We start from the raw sequence: 19,391 nt of genomic DNA, 5'->3' as shown, positions 1-19,391 counted from the left end.
TCCGACGGGTGTTTATTTTAGACAGTAGACATTTACCTAAAAATATTTTCTACACATAATTTAATACAATTTTATTTATTATATTGACAACGTCATGATGCAACCAATAATCGCATTTCAAAATTTCTTAGCTATCTAGAATGTGTCCAAAGTGCATCAAGAGGTCTGACCCATGTTATACATTGTTTCCATGTAGAACATTCGTAATGCTTACGGCACAGAAGTACCTTGTAGAAGCTGTTGCCGGCTTATACAACACATTTCAGATCTTCAGTCTTGTTCCGCCTGTGGGGTGCACAGAGAAATGAAATCGAAAACAGAATCAATCCGAAGCAAAAATGTCACACCTGAACAGCGAACTGCTTCTCGGATCCCAGAGTCAAGAACCCGGGTTGAAATCGTGGTGGCAGCTTGAGCCGATTCTGCAATGCGTAATAAAGACACGACCTGCTCGCGGAATACATGCAGCACATACAGGCACAGTAGAGCGAAAGTACGAGGTAGGTTTTCGTGAAGTGCGCTAAGGCCGGTGGAAAATCGTCGCTTTGGTTCGCCTAGCATGCTACATAGATGTGATATAATCTATGATGAAGAACAAATGTGAGCGTACTATTTACATTAAAGGTAAGCTCGCTATGTACCTCGTCGTTCAACACATTAATGCGTACAAGTATCCCCTAAAATCAGAACGCTGTACGTATTATGTAGGGCGTCTCTTAAGCAGAGTAAGATTTTTTTGCAGACTTCTGGGTGTCGTATCTCATTGAAGAGGCATATTTTAAGCGTGTCAAGTTGAAAAATTATATTTTCTGTCATCATAAATTCGCTTTAAAAGTTTTGCCAAGCATTCAAGAGCTCATGAGAAAAATATGCATTCATTGATGCGATGAAAAATGGGCTAGATATTTACATAATTAAGTTGAAAAAATATATTCATCCGCGAGGATGACTTATTTTGTGAAATTTCCGACACGCATTTTTATTCCCCACTAGTTTACTCGTAACTATGCCCTCCACATACTGAGTTGTTTGGATTTGTTAAGTTATCAGCTTACAATCGTAGGTCTAAGTATTTACCAAATTTCATCTGCTAATGATGCATAGTTAATACATTGTTCCAAGTTTTCAGCTCGCTGAATGGCTCTAGACTGAAATTACCTGATCATTATTAATTATTTAAAACAAACCAATGACCACATACGCGATTTTCTAAACAATTTTTATGGAACCGGCAGCAATAAAGGACTAGGGTAGGTGATTGACCTAAAATACACATTACATTGTTTAAGCAATCGTGTCCTGAACGATACATACATATACGATATATATATACATGCCTGTATTGCTTATATGCATTGCCATACACTATTTTCAGCCAGGTGATAAAGGTTTACACTTGATAACTTAACGTTTCAATCGATGTCGGCTTTCCTTTCATAAATATTTAAGTTATCACTGACATTCATTAGAGCCAAAGACAGCGATAATCTGCGACTTAGCAGATTCTTTCGCCTGTGAATATTGTTTCGTATGTGCAGCGGTTTTTTTTGTCTCGAACTATATTCTAGTTACTAGGTAGCAGCAAGCGGTCGGGTCTTATTTTTTTTTTATAGCTGATAACTTAACAAACCCAAACAATTATTCAATTCGATATCTAATGAAGGTTCTTTTTTACGAGGGCTTGGCTATTATTGTTGGCCATTTTTTATGCTTCATAATTCATATCATTTGAAACAATTGGGCTTAAAAGTATCTTAAGTTTTTTTGTATTGCTAAATGCCTATTATTTAGCGAATTCCTATAATTTCTTTTCAAAAGTAATTTGAAAATAAAAATAAGAATTTCTATTATCCTCAAAATTTAGAAAACGTATGACAAAGGGTATGGGGCAAAGAACGTCAAGTGAGAGGACGCGTACTGATTTGAGTTCGCCTCTGAAACGCTTCGACGTTACCCTACGCATGTATACTTAACGCATAAAGCGTTTCATAAGTGTACCGTGAAGTGTTAGAATTAGATCAGGGTCACAGACATTAGGGGTCATTAGGTTAACCTGGCAACTAAAGGTATACTGCAGAAGCACGCAGCCCTAGACAATAGCGGATCTTAAGATTATTATAAAATAAAAATCATATGGGCCCTAGACGAGGGGTCTGAGACATATTTTTACGTAAAATTCTGGATTAAAAAGTTAACTAACTCTGCTCGCTTGTTCCAGTGGGAATATCTTGCTGTAGGCTTCTCATTTGTGAGCCCCGTAAATCGCTAACCGCTAACAATTCAGCAATCGTCAGAGCATTAATATTTCGACAATTTCTAACAACCATAAGTTTTTCCTATCTAAAACGTTGTTGGTCTTTGGCCGATCTCGGCCTGAAGTCACTTAGAATGATGCAAGCTATAAAATGCCCACCATTGGCTTCATAATCTTTCATCCTGCTTTACTACTTGTGAGTAGTAGCAAATCAAGTTTTTCGTTGTCTCAGACCGCTGAATGACTAATTACATTGCCGAAAACGCTCGCCTTACATTTGAAGCACTCTTGTGAACCAGCCGCAGAGTTTCCTTTTCAAATCTTATATCATTCTTTTAGCTTTTTCGCTGCAATCTGTGTTGAGAACGAAAACGAACGAAAACACAGAGTGTTTCGTTACTTATGGCATATGATGAAAATATTTTTTTTTAATCTTGTTGTCAGTCTTACATAGACTATTTTTTTTGTTAGTTCCATTTTTTACATAATTATAGCACGTAACGACGACCTATTCGAAAACAAACGTTTTATCTTAATTTCAAGCTTTACTCACTTTTATTTCCTTTAAACGGGTGTGTCTGAAACGATAGAACACTCGAACGCTTTCGAGAATTTGGATTTTTTCTATTTGTATACGATTGTATGTTCTCAGCCGCTGTTTTGGTTATAATTTTTATTATTTAATCCGACACGTGTAAGTTCTTCTATACCGTACCGTGCTTTCGTGCAATTCGTTCCGATAGGCTTTGTATATTTGAGCCGGTCATTGTTTTATACTATCATTTATTACTAATTTAATTTTTACGTATCCATACATTTGTTTGCCTACTCATCTTTGTCTTTGTTCATTTCTTAGAGTCAGTCATGTTTACCTTTTCCCTTTCGTAATATACAATGGATACTTTGTTGTTATTTTTAGAAAATTGTCTACTGCCCTCGCGGGAGCTATCAAAGGTTTCACGGGGCGTTAGGTCTGTGTGAGACACGGCTCAATCCAACTCACCATACTTCATCGTGGTGTTTTCATCAATGAAATTGCTTAAGATGAGCAAACGCTTGAGCGACACGTTCGTATTTGACGAACACTCCACATATCGTAAGACGAAATCCACGAAAACTCCGAGCAGTAAAAGCGAACTTTCCATAACCGGTTGGGTGGTTGAGCTTATCCAATAATAAATAGCAGATAGCAATCGAAGTTCAAGGGATGACCTATACGCATACAACAGAAAGACTATTACAGAAGTCATGACAAATTTACTAGATAAATGAGGAATAAAGTGATACAATTTAATTGTCAAGTAGTTTAAAGTATGCGAATGGATTAACTCTATCACAACATCAATGATTAAATAAAATCGTGAATTAAGTGTTATATACGATAACGCTAAGATACAACAAACGGGACGGTGATGCTTCATTGCAAGAAGACACACAGAAACACGTCAGTGCTGCATGGCAACATAGCAATGGTGGACATAAGTTTATGTCATTAAGTGACTTTATATTGTTTGAAGAGAGTGATGTAAAATGACATTAGATCAATAGTTAATGATTTTTTTGTGTGATCATGGACATTTTCGACTGGTCCTTAGGACACAACATGGATGACGGATGCCAACGAAAAGAACTTTATTTTTGAAATTGTCAAATTTTCAATTGAAAGATATTGATAGCGAAACAATTTAACTAACACCGTAGCCCACAACCTTTAAAGCAGGAACAAACCAGAGATAGCCGGGGGTTTGCCATATCCTTGCCATATATAAATGGGAACAGTATTAAGCTCTTGGACGCTTCGCTGGCCAATTCTACCAAGCTAAGCATTCATGTCTGCTAATAGTGTTTGAGCTACATAGAAGTGACTTCACCCACAGTATGAACTTGTAGGGTATATAGGGTGTTCAGAAATGACGTAACCTTACGGGAAATATGGAAATAGTAAGATCAAAGCTTTGAACCAAGCGTGCCATGCAGCTTATTTTCTGTTGTACAAGTACATTCAAATATATATTGTGATGTTTACTTTAAGTTACAAAATCTAGAAAATCGTCTCTTCAAAAGCGTCAAACTTCGACCAAGTTTCAAAAGAGCCATTTTAATTTTAGCCAAATTTGACGTACCGTACCCTCTGTTCTTCTGGATCGTCTTTTTTATTTTTATATAGTGATATTATCTGAATATATATTTATAAAGCTAATAATAAAAATACTCAAAACGTCACGTTTACAACAGCTGAGTTTTTATCCGTAGCCTTCTGTACACCCTAAAATAGGTTCTGGCAGATAAATCGATATAACCTTTCTAATCAACATTGGCACTAATAAAAAAAAAAAAGAAATACGAGTTTATTTCAGTGCAGAAACGTCACCAGTAATTACTTTTATTTGATGAATCACAAGGATCCCAACTTGTTGGCACCCTCGACCTCGAAAAGTAATGATATATTCGCATTAATCTATACCTAAAGTATGAAGACTAATACTGTTTTTCTTGCAAAATTCCTTACGATGGCTAGCAATGCGGCCAGACAGACGAGGACGGTCAGGCACGGAAGTTCTTGTATATCCTGGTGGCTAAATGAAGTATTCGCATTGCAATTAAAAAAACAACGCAGTATTATGAACGTAAAACAGCCAAGTGCAGAAAAAGAAGTAGACTTTCGGTTCATGCGGTCATGAAGTTCTTCGATCAATCGACAAGATCTATAAGCTTATTAGACTAAAATTATTTTCGGCGACTTTGGCGTACGACTGAATAATAACGCGGACAGTCGGAAAACGTTATTGCTCGGCACTTCGAGCGGCCTGGGCATCTGACACAATTAACGAGGTCTTGCTTCCAGTACTCCTAAGACCAACAGTACCGTTCCTCATAGAGATTTTTGCCACCAACATGCACCGAATTTTGACAGAAACATGGGTTTGGCGAGTGGAACGAGAAAAAAACAGTACACTCCCATTGGTGTTGACGCTGCTATGAAAATAACCAATGTTCTTAATAGGGCCATTCTGAACACGGCTAAGATAAGACCGCTCGTATCAACGAGCACTAATATTTATATTTTTCATAATTACAGCAACGGTAAGTTGAATCATATCACCATATTCTCACGAGATCACTTCAATAATGTGGAAAGGCCAGGAAACGCAGGCCGCGATTGTTAGAACAACAAAGCCAAACATTAGCATTCGTTCATCCTCAAGTGCGGGTTCGTTCCTTGATGGATAATTACCTTCACTATTAATTAGACCACATCGCGAAGGCAACTCATCGTAAGGAGCTTAATTAAAGGACAAGCACTGCGAAAAAGCCAATCGTGCAAATGTACATTTTACTGTTAGACAAACTATACAAGGCACGGCGTATAGCCGCTAATTCAGTGCACATTAAATGAGCTTCTAGGTGATCTTCAGAGACATTCAGTGAACTGACCCAGTTGCTGTTGGCGCGAACCGTCTCTTCTGTCCGCTTGAATGAACTCGCATGAGCGTGAGTTAAGGCCGCACGCAAAAGCTTTCACCTATGGTGAAGGGCAGCGTACTATTCACGTATAGCCCTCGATTAACTAGAAGGCATAACCCGCCTCCAACCTAGGTAATACTGCAAGTGAACGTTACAGTTGGCCTCTTCCGCTGTGAAGCCACGTCCCACTATATTGCGGTTCGATACGGGCCTTATTTAGACGTGCACAATAAGAAACGTTGGTGCGCCTTTTTCAGGCCAGTTGGGAGGCTTCCCTATGCTCGAACGAATACATACAGCGTACCTCAAACGAACGATAAAGGTCGTCGCCGATTTTACTGGACTTGTCACCGCCGATGATGAGGATGACGATTTTGTGAAGTGACTATTATATTCGTAATTAAAAGCTTTGCTTTCGTGGGAGAGGCCTTTCCGTCAGAGAATTACCGTTACAGGTAGTATAATATTATAATTATCGTTTCGCTTTTAGAGTACAAATTGTGTTTTCTTAGTCAGTACCCTCAGTCGTTGGTGAAAGGGATTTATAATTATATTATTTAGGATACCGCTGCAGATATTCTTTGTTATGAACTGAATAAAATCACTGTCTAGTTTGAAGCGCGTTTCCAGTGGGGTTTGCGTACCCAATTATAGCGGGTCATATCTATATATAAGATTTAAATTTAATCTTAAATCCACTGCAACTTTGTATGTATCGTGTCATCTTCAAGCCGATTGCCATCTAAACAGAGACAATATTTCCGCATCACTTATGTTTAAAAAAAAAGATTGTTTCTGTAAAATCGTACGATTTTTAGAGTATGCTCATTTATAAACTGGTTTAGTTGTGGCGTTTTTTTTTTGTGACATTTGTACTAATATAGTATCGATTTTTATTAAGAATATTAGAAAGTAACATGCAATTATGGTTGAACTTTCAAATATGCAGAGAACGTTCATGTCTAACACCTTGAGTGTAGGTAACGGCAATTTTTAAATGACCAGCTACATAGCAAGTGCATAACGAATAATTCCAGATACTTTAGCTCGTACTAAAAAGCTCGTGATTTTTAAGAGCACGAGACGTTTACTATTGCACGCATGCGTGTTACGCATACTTTTTCTTATAGTGGCATGTTAACTGTGCTGACATCGTAAGTGTTTTCTATAAGTAGATGTGGCCTGAATAAGTGAGGAGGCATGGTTTTTAAGTTCAGCCCTATCATTGCTTTAAAGATCACACCTTTACGTACGCCCTTCAGAGTGAGCGTATGCATATGTCAGAATTCCGTTTGCCATTGGTCCTATTTGCTTTCACGCCACTGTCTTGTCCTAGAAATCAAATTGTTCCGAATTCCTCAAGTCGATATGTCAGTTTGTGTGCTTTATTCAATAATATTATACTTAACGATTTGCCAAAAAAAAGTAGACATTGCAAAAATTCAATAGATGACCTTCCTTTTGTAGTTTCGAAATAGATATCTAAACATACTGAGATTACACGTTCCAAAAGTTCAGTTTTATTTGACCTGATACCCATATTAGGTCTACAAATGAAGATATATTATTCCTAGAATACCATAACCGGGTTTGCTAAACATTTCTAAGCGAAGCCATGTCATAACCGATTCTCATTTCTCCCTGCGACAACAAGCCTTTACGGAACTCGCTTCAGGGATATGTCCAAATGGAGTGCGGGCCTCACTTTGCAGTGTGTTGCAGTTTATCTAAAGGGATCGAGCTAAGTATAACTAAACATATCTCTATTATTATAGCTACGAATATATTGGAGCTCAGTAGCTGAGTGTCGAAGCACCAAAATATGTTACGTGTATCAGACATCACACAACTAATTTAGTAATAAATAAAGGGCTAATCTTTTGTTTGCTTTATGATGTCACGTAATGAATCGTTGATTTGACACTGGCAACAGCACAAAACGTCGTGCTCTAGGTTCGAAACAGGCAAAACAGCAGTTGTCAAGTGCCATGTGTTTTACAACCTCTTCCAGGGTTGTTTCTTTTGCGACTATATTTTCGAAGTGTTTCTTCCGTTATCAATTTACAAGGATAAGATAAGCCGCGTGACAAACCCGTATTGGTGTCGACTGTGCGCAGTCATATGTATAACAGTGTAAAGTTATTCCGTATGAAAAGTAGCTGCGTACAATGACTTTCTTTACCATCAGGTTTATCATCATGTCCCCACGAAAGCTTAGTGGAAAACCTATTTGCCTACTAATCTTAAGAACACGTTATGGTCTAAGTCCGAACCGGGGCACAGACACAGCCTGTTTCATGCGGGACATAGCCATCTGTCCGATGGAATTATGCCCAACGGCGATACCGGACCTAAAACCTGAAGTCTAAGAAGGACGGACGTAAAAAAGGGATTTATCAAAATGTCCTTCCAAATTTTGCTAATAGTTCCGAAGTAATTAATTATATGGTTAGATTTCTTGTATCATTACATGTTGTTGTAAAAAAACGTCTACCATATTGATCTGAATTATTTGGATACATGTAAACGTGCTTCAAACATCCTCGTTACATTATGCTCTATTGAATCGGCATATATACTTTGAAGTTTTAGAAGAATTTCCAATGCCATTTGGAGTCTGGCCTTTATAAAAAAAAATTAATAGACGATAACATATTCGTAACAGAAGGCTTCATATATGACCCAACTATTTAAGACCCACTCGTAAGCTTTCTTTGCAAACTTTTTCTTTAGTCCATTTACACCTCAGTACCGGACGTGAAATTTGACTTTTTGTTAGATTCAGTCCTGCATGTTTTTGCGTACTCGAACGCTGGACTTAGTCCTAGGTTGACGCAGCAGTAACCTACTGCAGAGAAACGCCGCCACGCTCCTAATGATGCTTTTTGCTTTCACGTTTAACATGAAAAAAGCGCCTTTTTACGGACCTACTGAGACTCAGATTTTACTGCCGGAGGTAGATGTAGTCAAAGGCACTTTAAAGCCTACAAAAAGGCAAGAAAAAGTCTACAAAAAGGCAAGAAAAAGTCAACAAAATTGATTTCGGTATCATTAATCAGTGGGTAGATCTATGTACAATGTGCATATGTTTTATACGGTAAGTCTGTGGAAAATATTTGGCCAAGCTGTTGATCGACAAGTTATTTTGAAGCTGGTTCTCGTCCGAAGGGAACGTAAGCGGTCACTTTTTTACGCAAAGTTTATTCATTGCTACGTTTGCTTAGTATCTTTTCTACTTTTTACCTTTCTTTACTCTGACTGAGCAAAGGATCATTTTGACGTCTTCCTTTATATTCCAAGGATTCAAGTACGTGCACTACGGCATACGCGGCCCAAAAAGAAATTGACCGTTTGTTGTTAAGACCCGTAGAAACGCAATACGTCTCTACTACACCATGTGATTTCATCAAATCGTTCGTGAAATAATTCGCTGAAGTTCTGTTGTCCTTTCTTATAAGCACCAAATATTATAATGTTGAAGACGTTTCAGAGTGATCTGTCGCGGGCGCTCATGGACTACTCCTTAACATAGAAATGCGGGGATATTGTCGTGTTCAATGGGAGGAAATTACATTTGTGATTGTTTCTTTAGGCCTTTCAGAGAGTATTTATTTACAACGCGAATCTATTATCTCCATGCTGAAAGGGAACTCGTGTTACCTGGCACTTATTTGAGCTGAAGAAGTCTAAACAAGGCAAGAGGTAGTACATTGAATTTTCCAGCAGATGTCATGTTCGAAAAAGATGTACATGGCAGTATTAACAATTGAAAACAAATCATATTCATTGTACACGATTCGTCAACAATCTTACACTAATAGCATCACCGTCAACTGACCTCATGAATAAATCAGATTTACCCATTAGCCAGACTAAGTCCTAACGGCATACCCAAAAATTGAGTTCTACACAGTAGAGTGATCTATTGTTGCATATACTAATTATTATTTATGCAATCGTCACGAATTATACTTCACATATTTAGTGTTCCAGCATTTTTCTGTCATTCCTTATATTCAGTTAGATGATTATATTACACCCCGCGACCAAATTCAATCGGTTAGAAGTGGCAAAAAAACAGTAACAAACAAGCTAAGTAAGTTTTAAACTAAATACTGACTATGCTGGCAGATATATATATATATATTGACTTATATACCATATTTCATGGCATTTCCTAAGCAAAGCCATCTGTCGCTGGGCTACAAGACTCGTCTGACAGGACGAACTGAGATAAGTGGGCCCTCCTCTAGATCCAACGAAAGTATCATATTGAAAAACACTGCGAGGGATGAACCACCTTTCGAATCGCAGATCAATCAACGACCCTTTGAACATAATAACAATTTTCCAGAATTTTTTTTCATAAGCGTGTACAGAGGAAAGTGAAGCCCATTGCATAGCCAAAAAACTCACTTCACTGCTTGTTCGATTAATACAGGCTGCGTAACGAAGCTCTGCTAGACGGTCATTGCATTCATTTGGACCGAAGCAAGCACTGTGAAATAACTTTTGCCGCACAGTTTTAGTACCACATACACCGTGATGGCGAAACTTACGCAGGAAGAACTTGCTATAGACAGGGCCGAGCGAATTACCAGCGTTAAGTTGCCCAAACAAGAGCTTCAAGGTTCCGGCTATCGTTGTTTCAACATATCAATGTGAAACCAACCGTGCACCACACCTCCAATTTCAGCGTCGTCGTGCAAACGGTGCTAACATAAGCTGACCGGTTGTTCTGAGGTCTCTGAGAACAATGAAGTATGATTTCGGTCTTAAGAACATTCGGAAGCGCAGGATTACAAAGACAAAGTGAAAGTAAGAGCTGGTCGACTAGCATGCAAGATGTTTTTCAAACAATCCCAGGCATGTGGTGCAATAGGCCAGACAATGTACCGGCTATTTTCGAAAGCGGAATCTCGCAAATCGTAGGAGAATTTCCTATCAGAGACGTTCTGGAGATCCTCTCGAGTTGAAACACGCAATTCAGTGGTGTGGGACATATCCTCAATAGTTAGCTAGTGAGCTTGCCACACAACATAACGATGCCTATAACTTGGATAAAGGCGTAGGCGTGCTTCGATTCTTAGTGAAAATTACGAATAAATTAGTAGTGTTCTCTGCTGTTGATCCGTCCAGATCATTCGTACTCTACCCTGGCGGGCTTACAACAGTGCAGCACTACCACGCATGTTTTCCGAAGCTTCTAGCCAAGAGTGAATTATGGATAGGGTTTATACAGGGGTTTGGGGGAAATTAAATATTCCTTTTACACCAGGGTATCTTGTGGATGCTGATTCCAGTTTGTGGAAAATATCTATTCTGCTACTCGGAAGTGGACACATGGCCCGTAACGGTTTCGCTGTTGTCGTAAGTGACACCTTTATTAGCCACTTGAAAAATTGCTAGATTTCATTGCGTCTTTGCAGAATTTCGTGCAAATGGAGTCAGTGACTTCTTCTGTATCAATTCACCAGCAGCTTTCTTCAAATGGTCTAAAACTATTGGGATGTTTAGATCATAAATACTCACGTTTCGGTCTTTCACTTCTGTCATAACCTTTCTTCCGCCGAAATTCCCAAGAACAAAAGAGACAGAAGCATTTTTGGGTCGTTGTTTTTCCAATAACTTATCTTGATTAACAACAAACCTTTTATGTGCCCGGATAGCATGGCAACAACAACTGTAATAAATAGCGAGTTTTTGTGGAAATTTCACTCAGCTCCAAGGTACCATGTTAAGTCTAAATGAAGACATTCTAAAAATTTTAGCTCATTTATCAAATCACAGCTTTGAAATGATATTAATGTAAACCGTATATTAGACAAATGATATTAAGACAGGCATGTATTAGTAGGCCAGCTCGGAGCGCTAAGTTTATGTAGATTGTTTTTACTGTTCTATTACATGCACATATGAAATTCAAATCCTATAGAGGTTTTAACGTTTCCTACAACTGTAGCACATTTAAGACTTCCTCAACCAGAACTCAACCAGATGAGAAGATGTTGATTCGCATTTGATCATCGAATCGTTATTGTTCACTGTTGAGTTTACATACCGGTATAGATAAGGATTTGTACTTATATCTTTACCTAACCCGGTACCTTAACTGTGTTTAAATAAGAGCAAGAGTTCCATAAGAATTTTTTACATCTGCTAAAAGTGTCATCTCTGAAAGTTAAGTCTATGTAGGATAACTGCTATTCACCGTGATAACAGGTTACATTAATTACATTGGGACTCAAGACAGCTTATTAACTATTATTTTTAAACCTCGTTTTGTGTATAAATAATTTCAGCAATATTCCTGCGTCAACCAATATTCTTGGATCTATCTCATAAAAATAATTCGAATAAGATAAAATGTTTAATAGAGAATCAAAAATGACTAAAGACGCTTGAAAAATTTAAGTGGCAGAAAAAGTCCAACCATTGAAGCTTAGTTAGGTGATCAAAAAAGGACAACTCATATTCTCCTTCTTGGAAGGACTGTTAGTTTTTAAAATAGAAAGCCAGAAATGTTACGATGAACTTTTGAACTCTTAAATCCAGTCTCCATTGAGGATCGTCGAGTTTACTACATCAAAGCCTTGCTGGAATTTTTCATGGAAAACTAGCAACAAGGTAGACCGTTGATTACGAGCAACAAACGAGAGATGTTTTATATTTTAGCGGGAATTGGTCGAGCGCGAAGAGATTCGACAATAGCTGATATTCGCTCAGATTCTGAAAACAAGGTACCGTTGTTTGTCATGAAGAATTTGTCGGTTCGTAGTGAAAATAGCTGGATTTTATAGGTAGCCAGTGTTGTAGCGGATGAACGCATACACTAAAGTTGGTCTCAGCTTAGATACCGTACTTTGTGTATATGCCCTAGTTGAAAATAAGAGCACATTATTATCGATTAATTTACTTTCTTCTTTATTAGGTACGCGCACGCATACTTTCAGAAAATTACAACATTTAAAAACATTGGCATGTAATACAATAATGCGTCAATACATTTCGATCTAATGTTTGACGTTATGTTCCAATATAGATTTAAAGTTGTATTGCACTACAACTTTCCTTCTGTTGTCCGTAGTGTCGTTATTTATAAGGTTATTCTGTTGTCTCCTAGCTTTTCAACCAGCCTCAAAGTGATAACTGAAGTGATCGTTAGCAAATATAGATTTCTGGATTCTAATCTTAATTTTTTTTAGCCAAACAGGCTGCACGGGCGTACAAGATCTTTCAAATATAGATGTCAGTGAAGTTATAGGACACAGGAATAAGAGCCAAAAAAAGAGGAAATGTCTTCAACTGTCGGCCTGTCTTTCGCTCACTTTATCGTATGTTTGACAGTAGTTAAGGAGGTGCTTTAAACAAACATTCGTCAAATATCGATATCTGATTTGTGCCTCCGGAATGAATAAAGAATGCATATCTAATGGGTGCATTAGCACCGTGAGTGAGAACCATTTTTTCCCATTTTGACTCACTGGTCTATGTAATACGAGCTATCTGACTTAGCGCCGTTATTGCTCAGCATCGTTATGCTTTCAACTGTTTAGTACTACTTAAGCAATATGATTCTACGGCGTCGTTACTCGCTGACTGTCGGTACCAGTTACTCAGGCTTAGAATAATGCTTAGCAATAGCTAACGAACGTAATGCCGTAAAAACGGATCAGCAAAATAGATCAAAACATCACAAAGTGGAATTCCTTGTTTTTAATTGGATCTTCCGTTTTTGCTCTGTAGCATGTTTATTACATGTGCAGAAGACAATACTTCAATGAATTAGGTAGTGTACACGAGTCGATCACATGTTGACTATGGACAGTATTTTCGTTATTATTTAGTCTAAGGTAACAAAGATGGTTAAGAAAGTTCTTGTCCTGCATAGGAAGATTTTGGCTGTTTAAGCGGTTTGGCAAGTCCTACTGCGTGTGCCTGGCTGCAGAGGTGCGAATAGAGCTCCCGGATGAAAGGTGGGGCGGTGACTGAGGCCAACAGGCCAACCAGCTGATCCTTCTTTGAGCTTTTGGCCAGCTGTCGAGCTAATGAAGTCACTGCTTGCTTAAGAAGAGCCCGGTCAGCTGAAGCATACTCGCCTAAGTGTCGGCGATGCACGACAGTACAAAGTCTGTAATACAATGCAACGAAGAGAAATAATGAACACATATGTTTATCATAAGATTAGCGTTTCGCTCACATGTTGATTCGGTCTGGGTCGATAATATACACTCCTTTGAATGATAATGTTACCATTGCTCGTTCAAACTTCAGCATTGACTGATAGTTCAGCTGGCATACGGTTAACAAACCGTTTTATAGATCTGTCAAACTTCTGGCAAAGCTTTGAAACACCCACCAAGGTAAAAGCTCCGAGCATTTCCGGAAGTTTACTAATATTTAGCACTGTACAGAAGAGGTAATTCCGAGGATTTAGTCTCACAGTAACCGAAAAAGTGTCGAAAAATTCAGTAATTAAAAAATCAGGTGTTTCCCTAAGAGGCCGATCGTCATCGAATGTTTCTTCTTACAGGAATATGGCGAGGATACCTATTAATTCAGTAACTAAGAAGCAGCAATTTAAAGAAAACAATGTACAAAAGTAAATGAAGACTCAGGTTGACAAGAAACTTGCCTTTATGTAGTTTGAGCTTGTTAAGTTTACTTACAGCGACCGGAGCATGGGGTCTTCAAGAGCAGATAGGGCACAGCAGAGAAGATTCCATCGAGCAACAGCTGAGGAACATCTCTGCGTGAGGTTGTGCAACGAAAGCAATAGCCAGTCCTCGACTAGATGTAGTTGACATTTTGTCTCGATCATAGATGAGTACAGTCTGTAAAATGCCGGAAATAACACAATCGATTATACAACAACTGTAGAAATACCAGATATATTAAGGTAATACTCTGTACCACGTATCACTATACTGAACAAACCTGTTCAATACGATCATTAGCAGTTCAGGGTATGGTTGTTGATACGAAAGGAGCTCCCCCATTACTTTGCTGATTCCTTCCGAAAAGGGCAATTGCTCATATACGGAGCAAAGGATCCCACAGATTGCCTGCATAAATGACGATTCGTAACAGTTAGAGTAAATAAGCTTTAGCCGCAGAAGTGGGCCCTAATACCACCGAACGAATAATAATTTGTTTTACACCGAAACATTCGGGTGTTCTAGCATACGGTGAGGTAATTAATGGTATGACAATCTAGATGCGACAAAGCATCATAATATTACTACACAGTCACCTTTCCTAAGGGGTAGCTATGCGTCGCCTTGATGAAATCGAACAACATGACAGACTTTTCAAGCAGTAAAGCCAGTGCCTCACTGTCAATGGCAGGAGATGACAGAGTTGAGGAATCGTAGCCCTGGATAAAATAACTAAACGTTACTATGCTATATGATATAAATTGAATACAGTAACTCAGAGAGGATCAGTAATATGTCGAAGAAAAAACTAGTTCGGTAGAGCTTCGACCTTCAATGAATTAAATACGCTATAGGCCAGGGTAGACACGAGGTATCCGTAGCAAAGAAAAAAATGTGTGTGGATTCGCCCTTGTTAATACGGCCTACCAATCGTGCTCGTCGTTCATGCTGTTCCCGAAGATCAAGGATGATGATCAGTCGAAGGTTCTCCATTTGCTCGATGTTGATAGCGCGACAATCCCGTCGAAACTGTACGTCGAAACTTTTGAATAGGTAATTGCGTACCCACTGCTCCATGCCTCGCGACCGTAACAGATGTCGGATCTAAACAGACGAAAATTGATAGGCATTATTTTACGTCATGTTTGCGTCTAGTGACTAGTATGTGGTGAGTACACTTGTTTAGCCAAATTGTTATTTAACCTATATGGCCTGAAAGCTTATTGGCATTTTTCGTACTGATAAACCTGCATAAAGTCAAACTGCTGTTAACTTGATTTGGACCACAGGAGGCTAGATCACCTTCGAACATAGGAGATTTTATAGGCCGCAATGCTTGCTTTGCTTTATAAGTGAAAATGTCTACAGTTACACACATCATTGAAGCGAGCTGTACAATCATGAACTTTTAATAGACCTTAATAAGGCCAAAACGGATATATATATATATATATATATATATATATATATATATATATATATATATATATCTGTATATATATGCGCACCCCGTATTGAGAAGTAATAATGAGATTTCTCGTATCCCTGAAGGCACTATCCATACACTGTGTTAGTAACACATCCTTGTCTGCCTCATTCCGCCCGCTCTCTACCAGATAGAAAGCTGCTGCTCGAGCTAGTGCCAGTGTTGGCTCACATACGGTCCTGTGAAAGTAGAGCAAAAATATAGACGTACAGACTATTAACAACAACTAATGCATTGTAAGCCGACTTTTATAGTCCGATAAAAAAAAAAATGTACATCGTGTAGATATCGAGCTCAATTACAGGATGGATTCCTACCGCAGCATGGGAAAGATACAAAATGACCATAATAACTAATACGCAGCTATTACGTTATATGAAAATAGGAATTTTAGTACTAACAGGAATGTAACGTACCCGACATTAAATGTCGTGATGGCAACAATGGTGTCCACAATAATTTTCGATGTTTCCACCCTGACGGCAGGAATATGTCGATATGCGACAAGGACAGCCGTCAAAAGGCCGAACTGCTTGAATGAGTAATGGTCGTGCTTACTGATGTACTCGAAGACACGTTCCAGTTTTGTGAGTAGATTGAAGCGTGCCATCTAAAACGACCCATACGATGAAAACAACATTACAATGGATGTTCCATTAGTAGCACTATCAATGAAAATAAGTTCGAACTGACATGTTTAAATTAACTTATTTTGAAATTATTGCTACCATTTTGAATACTGCGTCATCATACAACAACGGTTATTACATAACATGTAAATGAGATAAGTCCATGAAAAATTGCTCATAGTAGATTACGATTGAGTCTGTGAGTTAATCTTTTTCCAAAGAAAAAATCTTTTTCAGGTCTGAGTAAAGCTTTTTTTTCACGTAAACATCGCATGCCACTGGGGCAAAGCGTGTTTTATGTGAAATTTTATTGGCGTTTACGAAGACATAATTGTCTATAAATACAAAATCTAGAATTTTACGATTTCAGATAAGTGTGTCCGATCGCATCACTCGTATGATAGCGCATAATGCACCACATCTTGTATAGATACACATGTCCCCCGTACAATGTGATCAAATCTATCCGTTGCCAAACGTTTCATTCTGTATGATCCTTTCCAGACTGTATTAGTAATAAGCTCTCGTATTATAAAAGTCGAAATAGATATTTCTCTATGTGCCGATAACATCTGATTAGGCAGGGATGATGAGGAGCTGAAACGTATGTCTCAGACCCTCTACAAGTAGCTATGTGTCGTATATAAGATACGCCTACTTGTTCCACATTAAACAATGCAAGCACGTGGCGGGTTCTGTATTTCGTTTGGCGGATTTTGACATGGTTAAAATTTCTTTGGACTGTTTCGAAGACAGGTATCATCAAACGATCTAAATTGCATAGGGAATAATTGGAGCCGCCTTTATTTCGAACGAGGCCAACGTCAAAAATGATTTCGAAAGCGAACGTATTGCCACACTAGCGACCATTGTTCGCTATACTGTGTCCGTAATGTACTTTAAGAAGGCTTGAACGTTCGCGGAAAAAATTGCCTCCAGGTACCTAAAGCTATTCACGCACTTTAGAATCGTTCTATTTATGTAAAGTATGTCAAAAGCAATGCGGCGGATGTTAATCAACCATCAACCACTTCGCGAGAACTTCCCAGAGAGAGAACTGGCCCCAAAGATAATAAGATTATCGACGTGTGCAACGTTTTTGTCTATTCCATTGTATCCTGGACACAGAGTGACATATCGTTTATGATTCAGAGTGACATCTCTACGGTTCATTCATGAACCGCACAGAAAAGTCGGGTTATCATCTCCTGAAACATCCTGGCAAAATTTTTGCTCTCCAGGTATGATGCGTCTGACTACACATCAACTTCGTAGCCGATGTGTGATGATACGAGTCAGAATTCTGTAGCAGCCGTAGCACCTTTTTTCACGATTGCTCCCCATAAAGGTAGGTCCTGCTCTCATTTATGTATGGCGCTTACGAACGCTCACTTTAACGTGTCGCTAGGCACCCACGTCGGAAGCAAGCATTAGATACACTTGTCCGACGGGGAAATATGTTGCACTTTTCAGGCAAGCTGAGCCTGGGTCTTAGCTCCAACGGTTGGACTTACGACTTTGCTACTATTTTAAAACCCAAAAATATCCAATCTCTGGTATCTGGTCAGACTACCTAGGATCATCGAAGATTTCGTGCAGAAAAAAGATATACAATAAAAATAGATCAACGAACGTAGCGAATAAACAAACAGAGACAAACTAAATAAACTTGATGAAAACGAACGAACAAAACAGAAATTAGGGTAACTTACACGTACATCAGACTGGGTATATAGAGGAACCGTGCATACTTTGCTCATTAGGACGAGAAACAGCGGTACAAGTAAGGTGTCATCCTGGAAAAGGAAGTCTCCAAATCGGAAACATTCAAGGTCGATCTTAATCAATTGTTCGGCCGACAGCAGATCGCACAACTGTAACAGGCATCTATATATTGAACACCGAAGCTGGTAATCCTGCAAATTCAATACCAGAGAATAGACTATCAATAGCAAAAAAAAAGATAATACGACTGCTATCTGTGACTTGTAGATATATAGTTTAAATGAATTTGGACAAGTTTTAATTTGTACATATGCTTGGGGTGTGCAGACTATAGTATCTTTCGAACGCAATTTCAAGTAAGTAAAAACATAAACGTTATTTCTTACACAAAGATCACTTTTAAGCCATTGGTCCGTGATATCGAGGATGAGTTGGAAACACGAGTTAAGGTCGAGGTCAAGCGTCCGCATCGCCCCACGCCAATCACCCTTTTCCACGTCAGTATTGTTTTGCTGTAGTAATCCGTAAAGAAGACCGCAAAGGTAACGTCAGGTCCTATATAATAATGTAAATGTTTTTATTACTACGTTATTTTTTCATATAGACTGCTCATATCCATCTTAATTGAGATCTTCATGTAACGGACACCTCCCAGAAGCATTTCATCTAGAAAAAAATCATTAAAAAAAAGGCAAAATTGAGCTGAAAAAATTCCAGTCCACGTATTTCCCACACATATGCCTTCAGCGCATTAGATGCAACGGTATGTCCTACCGTTGATACAGTGCTCCCAGGTTCACAAACATTAGCCTTGTGTGTAGGCGATTGCGTATTTTGCTGCCTTTTTGTGGGGGCACTCAGTTGTCCAAGGCCATATTTCCCAATGGGCCATGAAGCTCGCTCAACGTTCACTTCAGTCCCAACGCTTGACGCCGTTTTTTCAACGCGACCTCCACCAAAGGCGAAGGTATCACCGCCCCTCTATAGAAACAATATTTCGTTAAAATTGCAAGAAAAACAAAACAATCAAAAGTATATTTATCGCTTTTCGAAAACTGTAAGAAACGTGGCCGTAACTAGTACCGGGTGTGTATAATACCATCAAATGCGCGTACCTGGGATACGTTAGCTTGACGTTTTCAGCAACACGTTGCTTGTAAATATTGTCGCAATCT

The 19,391-nt window shown here is 38.7% G+C and overlaps 1 protein-coding gene across 11 annotated transcripts in view; it reads right to left on the bottom strand.

Moving 5' to 3' along the window:
* Positions 1-12,616: 12,616 nt before the first annotated feature.
* LOC111253839 (huntingtin-like) overlaps positions 12,617-19,391 on the bottom strand; it is a 26,640-nt gene continuing 19,865 nt past the window's right edge. For 8 of the 11 annotated variants that reach the window (XM_086974050.1, XM_022813929.2, XM_022813928.2 and 5 more), the window contains 10 exons: positions 18,991-19,197; positions 18,603-18,728; positions 18,204-18,407; positions 16,279-16,472; positions 15,885-16,041; positions 15,304-15,480; positions 14,973-15,095; positions 14,657-14,784; positions 14,389-14,553; positions 12,617-13,850 (listed from right to left, as the gene is read on the bottom strand). In XM_086974050.1, coding sequence (XP_086830176.1) covers positions 13,586-13,850; positions 14,389-14,553; positions 14,657-14,784; positions 14,973-15,095; positions 15,304-15,480; positions 15,885-16,041; positions 16,279-16,472; positions 18,204-18,407; positions 18,603-18,728; positions 18,991-19,197 — 1,746 coding nt within the window. In that variant the 3' untranslated portion in view covers positions 12,617-13,585. Of the gene's footprint in view, positions 13,851-14,388; positions 14,554-14,656; positions 14,785-14,972; positions 15,096-15,303; positions 15,481-15,884; positions 16,042-16,278; positions 16,473-18,203; positions 18,408-18,602; positions 18,772-18,990; positions 19,198-19,391 lie in introns of those variants that run through there. The other 3 variants (XM_086974046.1, XM_086974048.1, XR_015316386.1) reach the window with 3 other exon arrangements.

This window comes from Varroa destructor, unplaced genomic scaffold, assembly GCF_002443255.2.
Source record: "Varroa destructor unplaced genomic scaffold, Vdes_3.0 BEIS01000007.1, whole genome shotgun sequence".
NCBI lineage: Eukaryota > Metazoa > Arthropoda > Arachnida > Mesostigmata > Varroidae > Varroa > Varroa destructor.
This window is presented reverse-complemented; position numbering and strand designations above follow the sequence as displayed.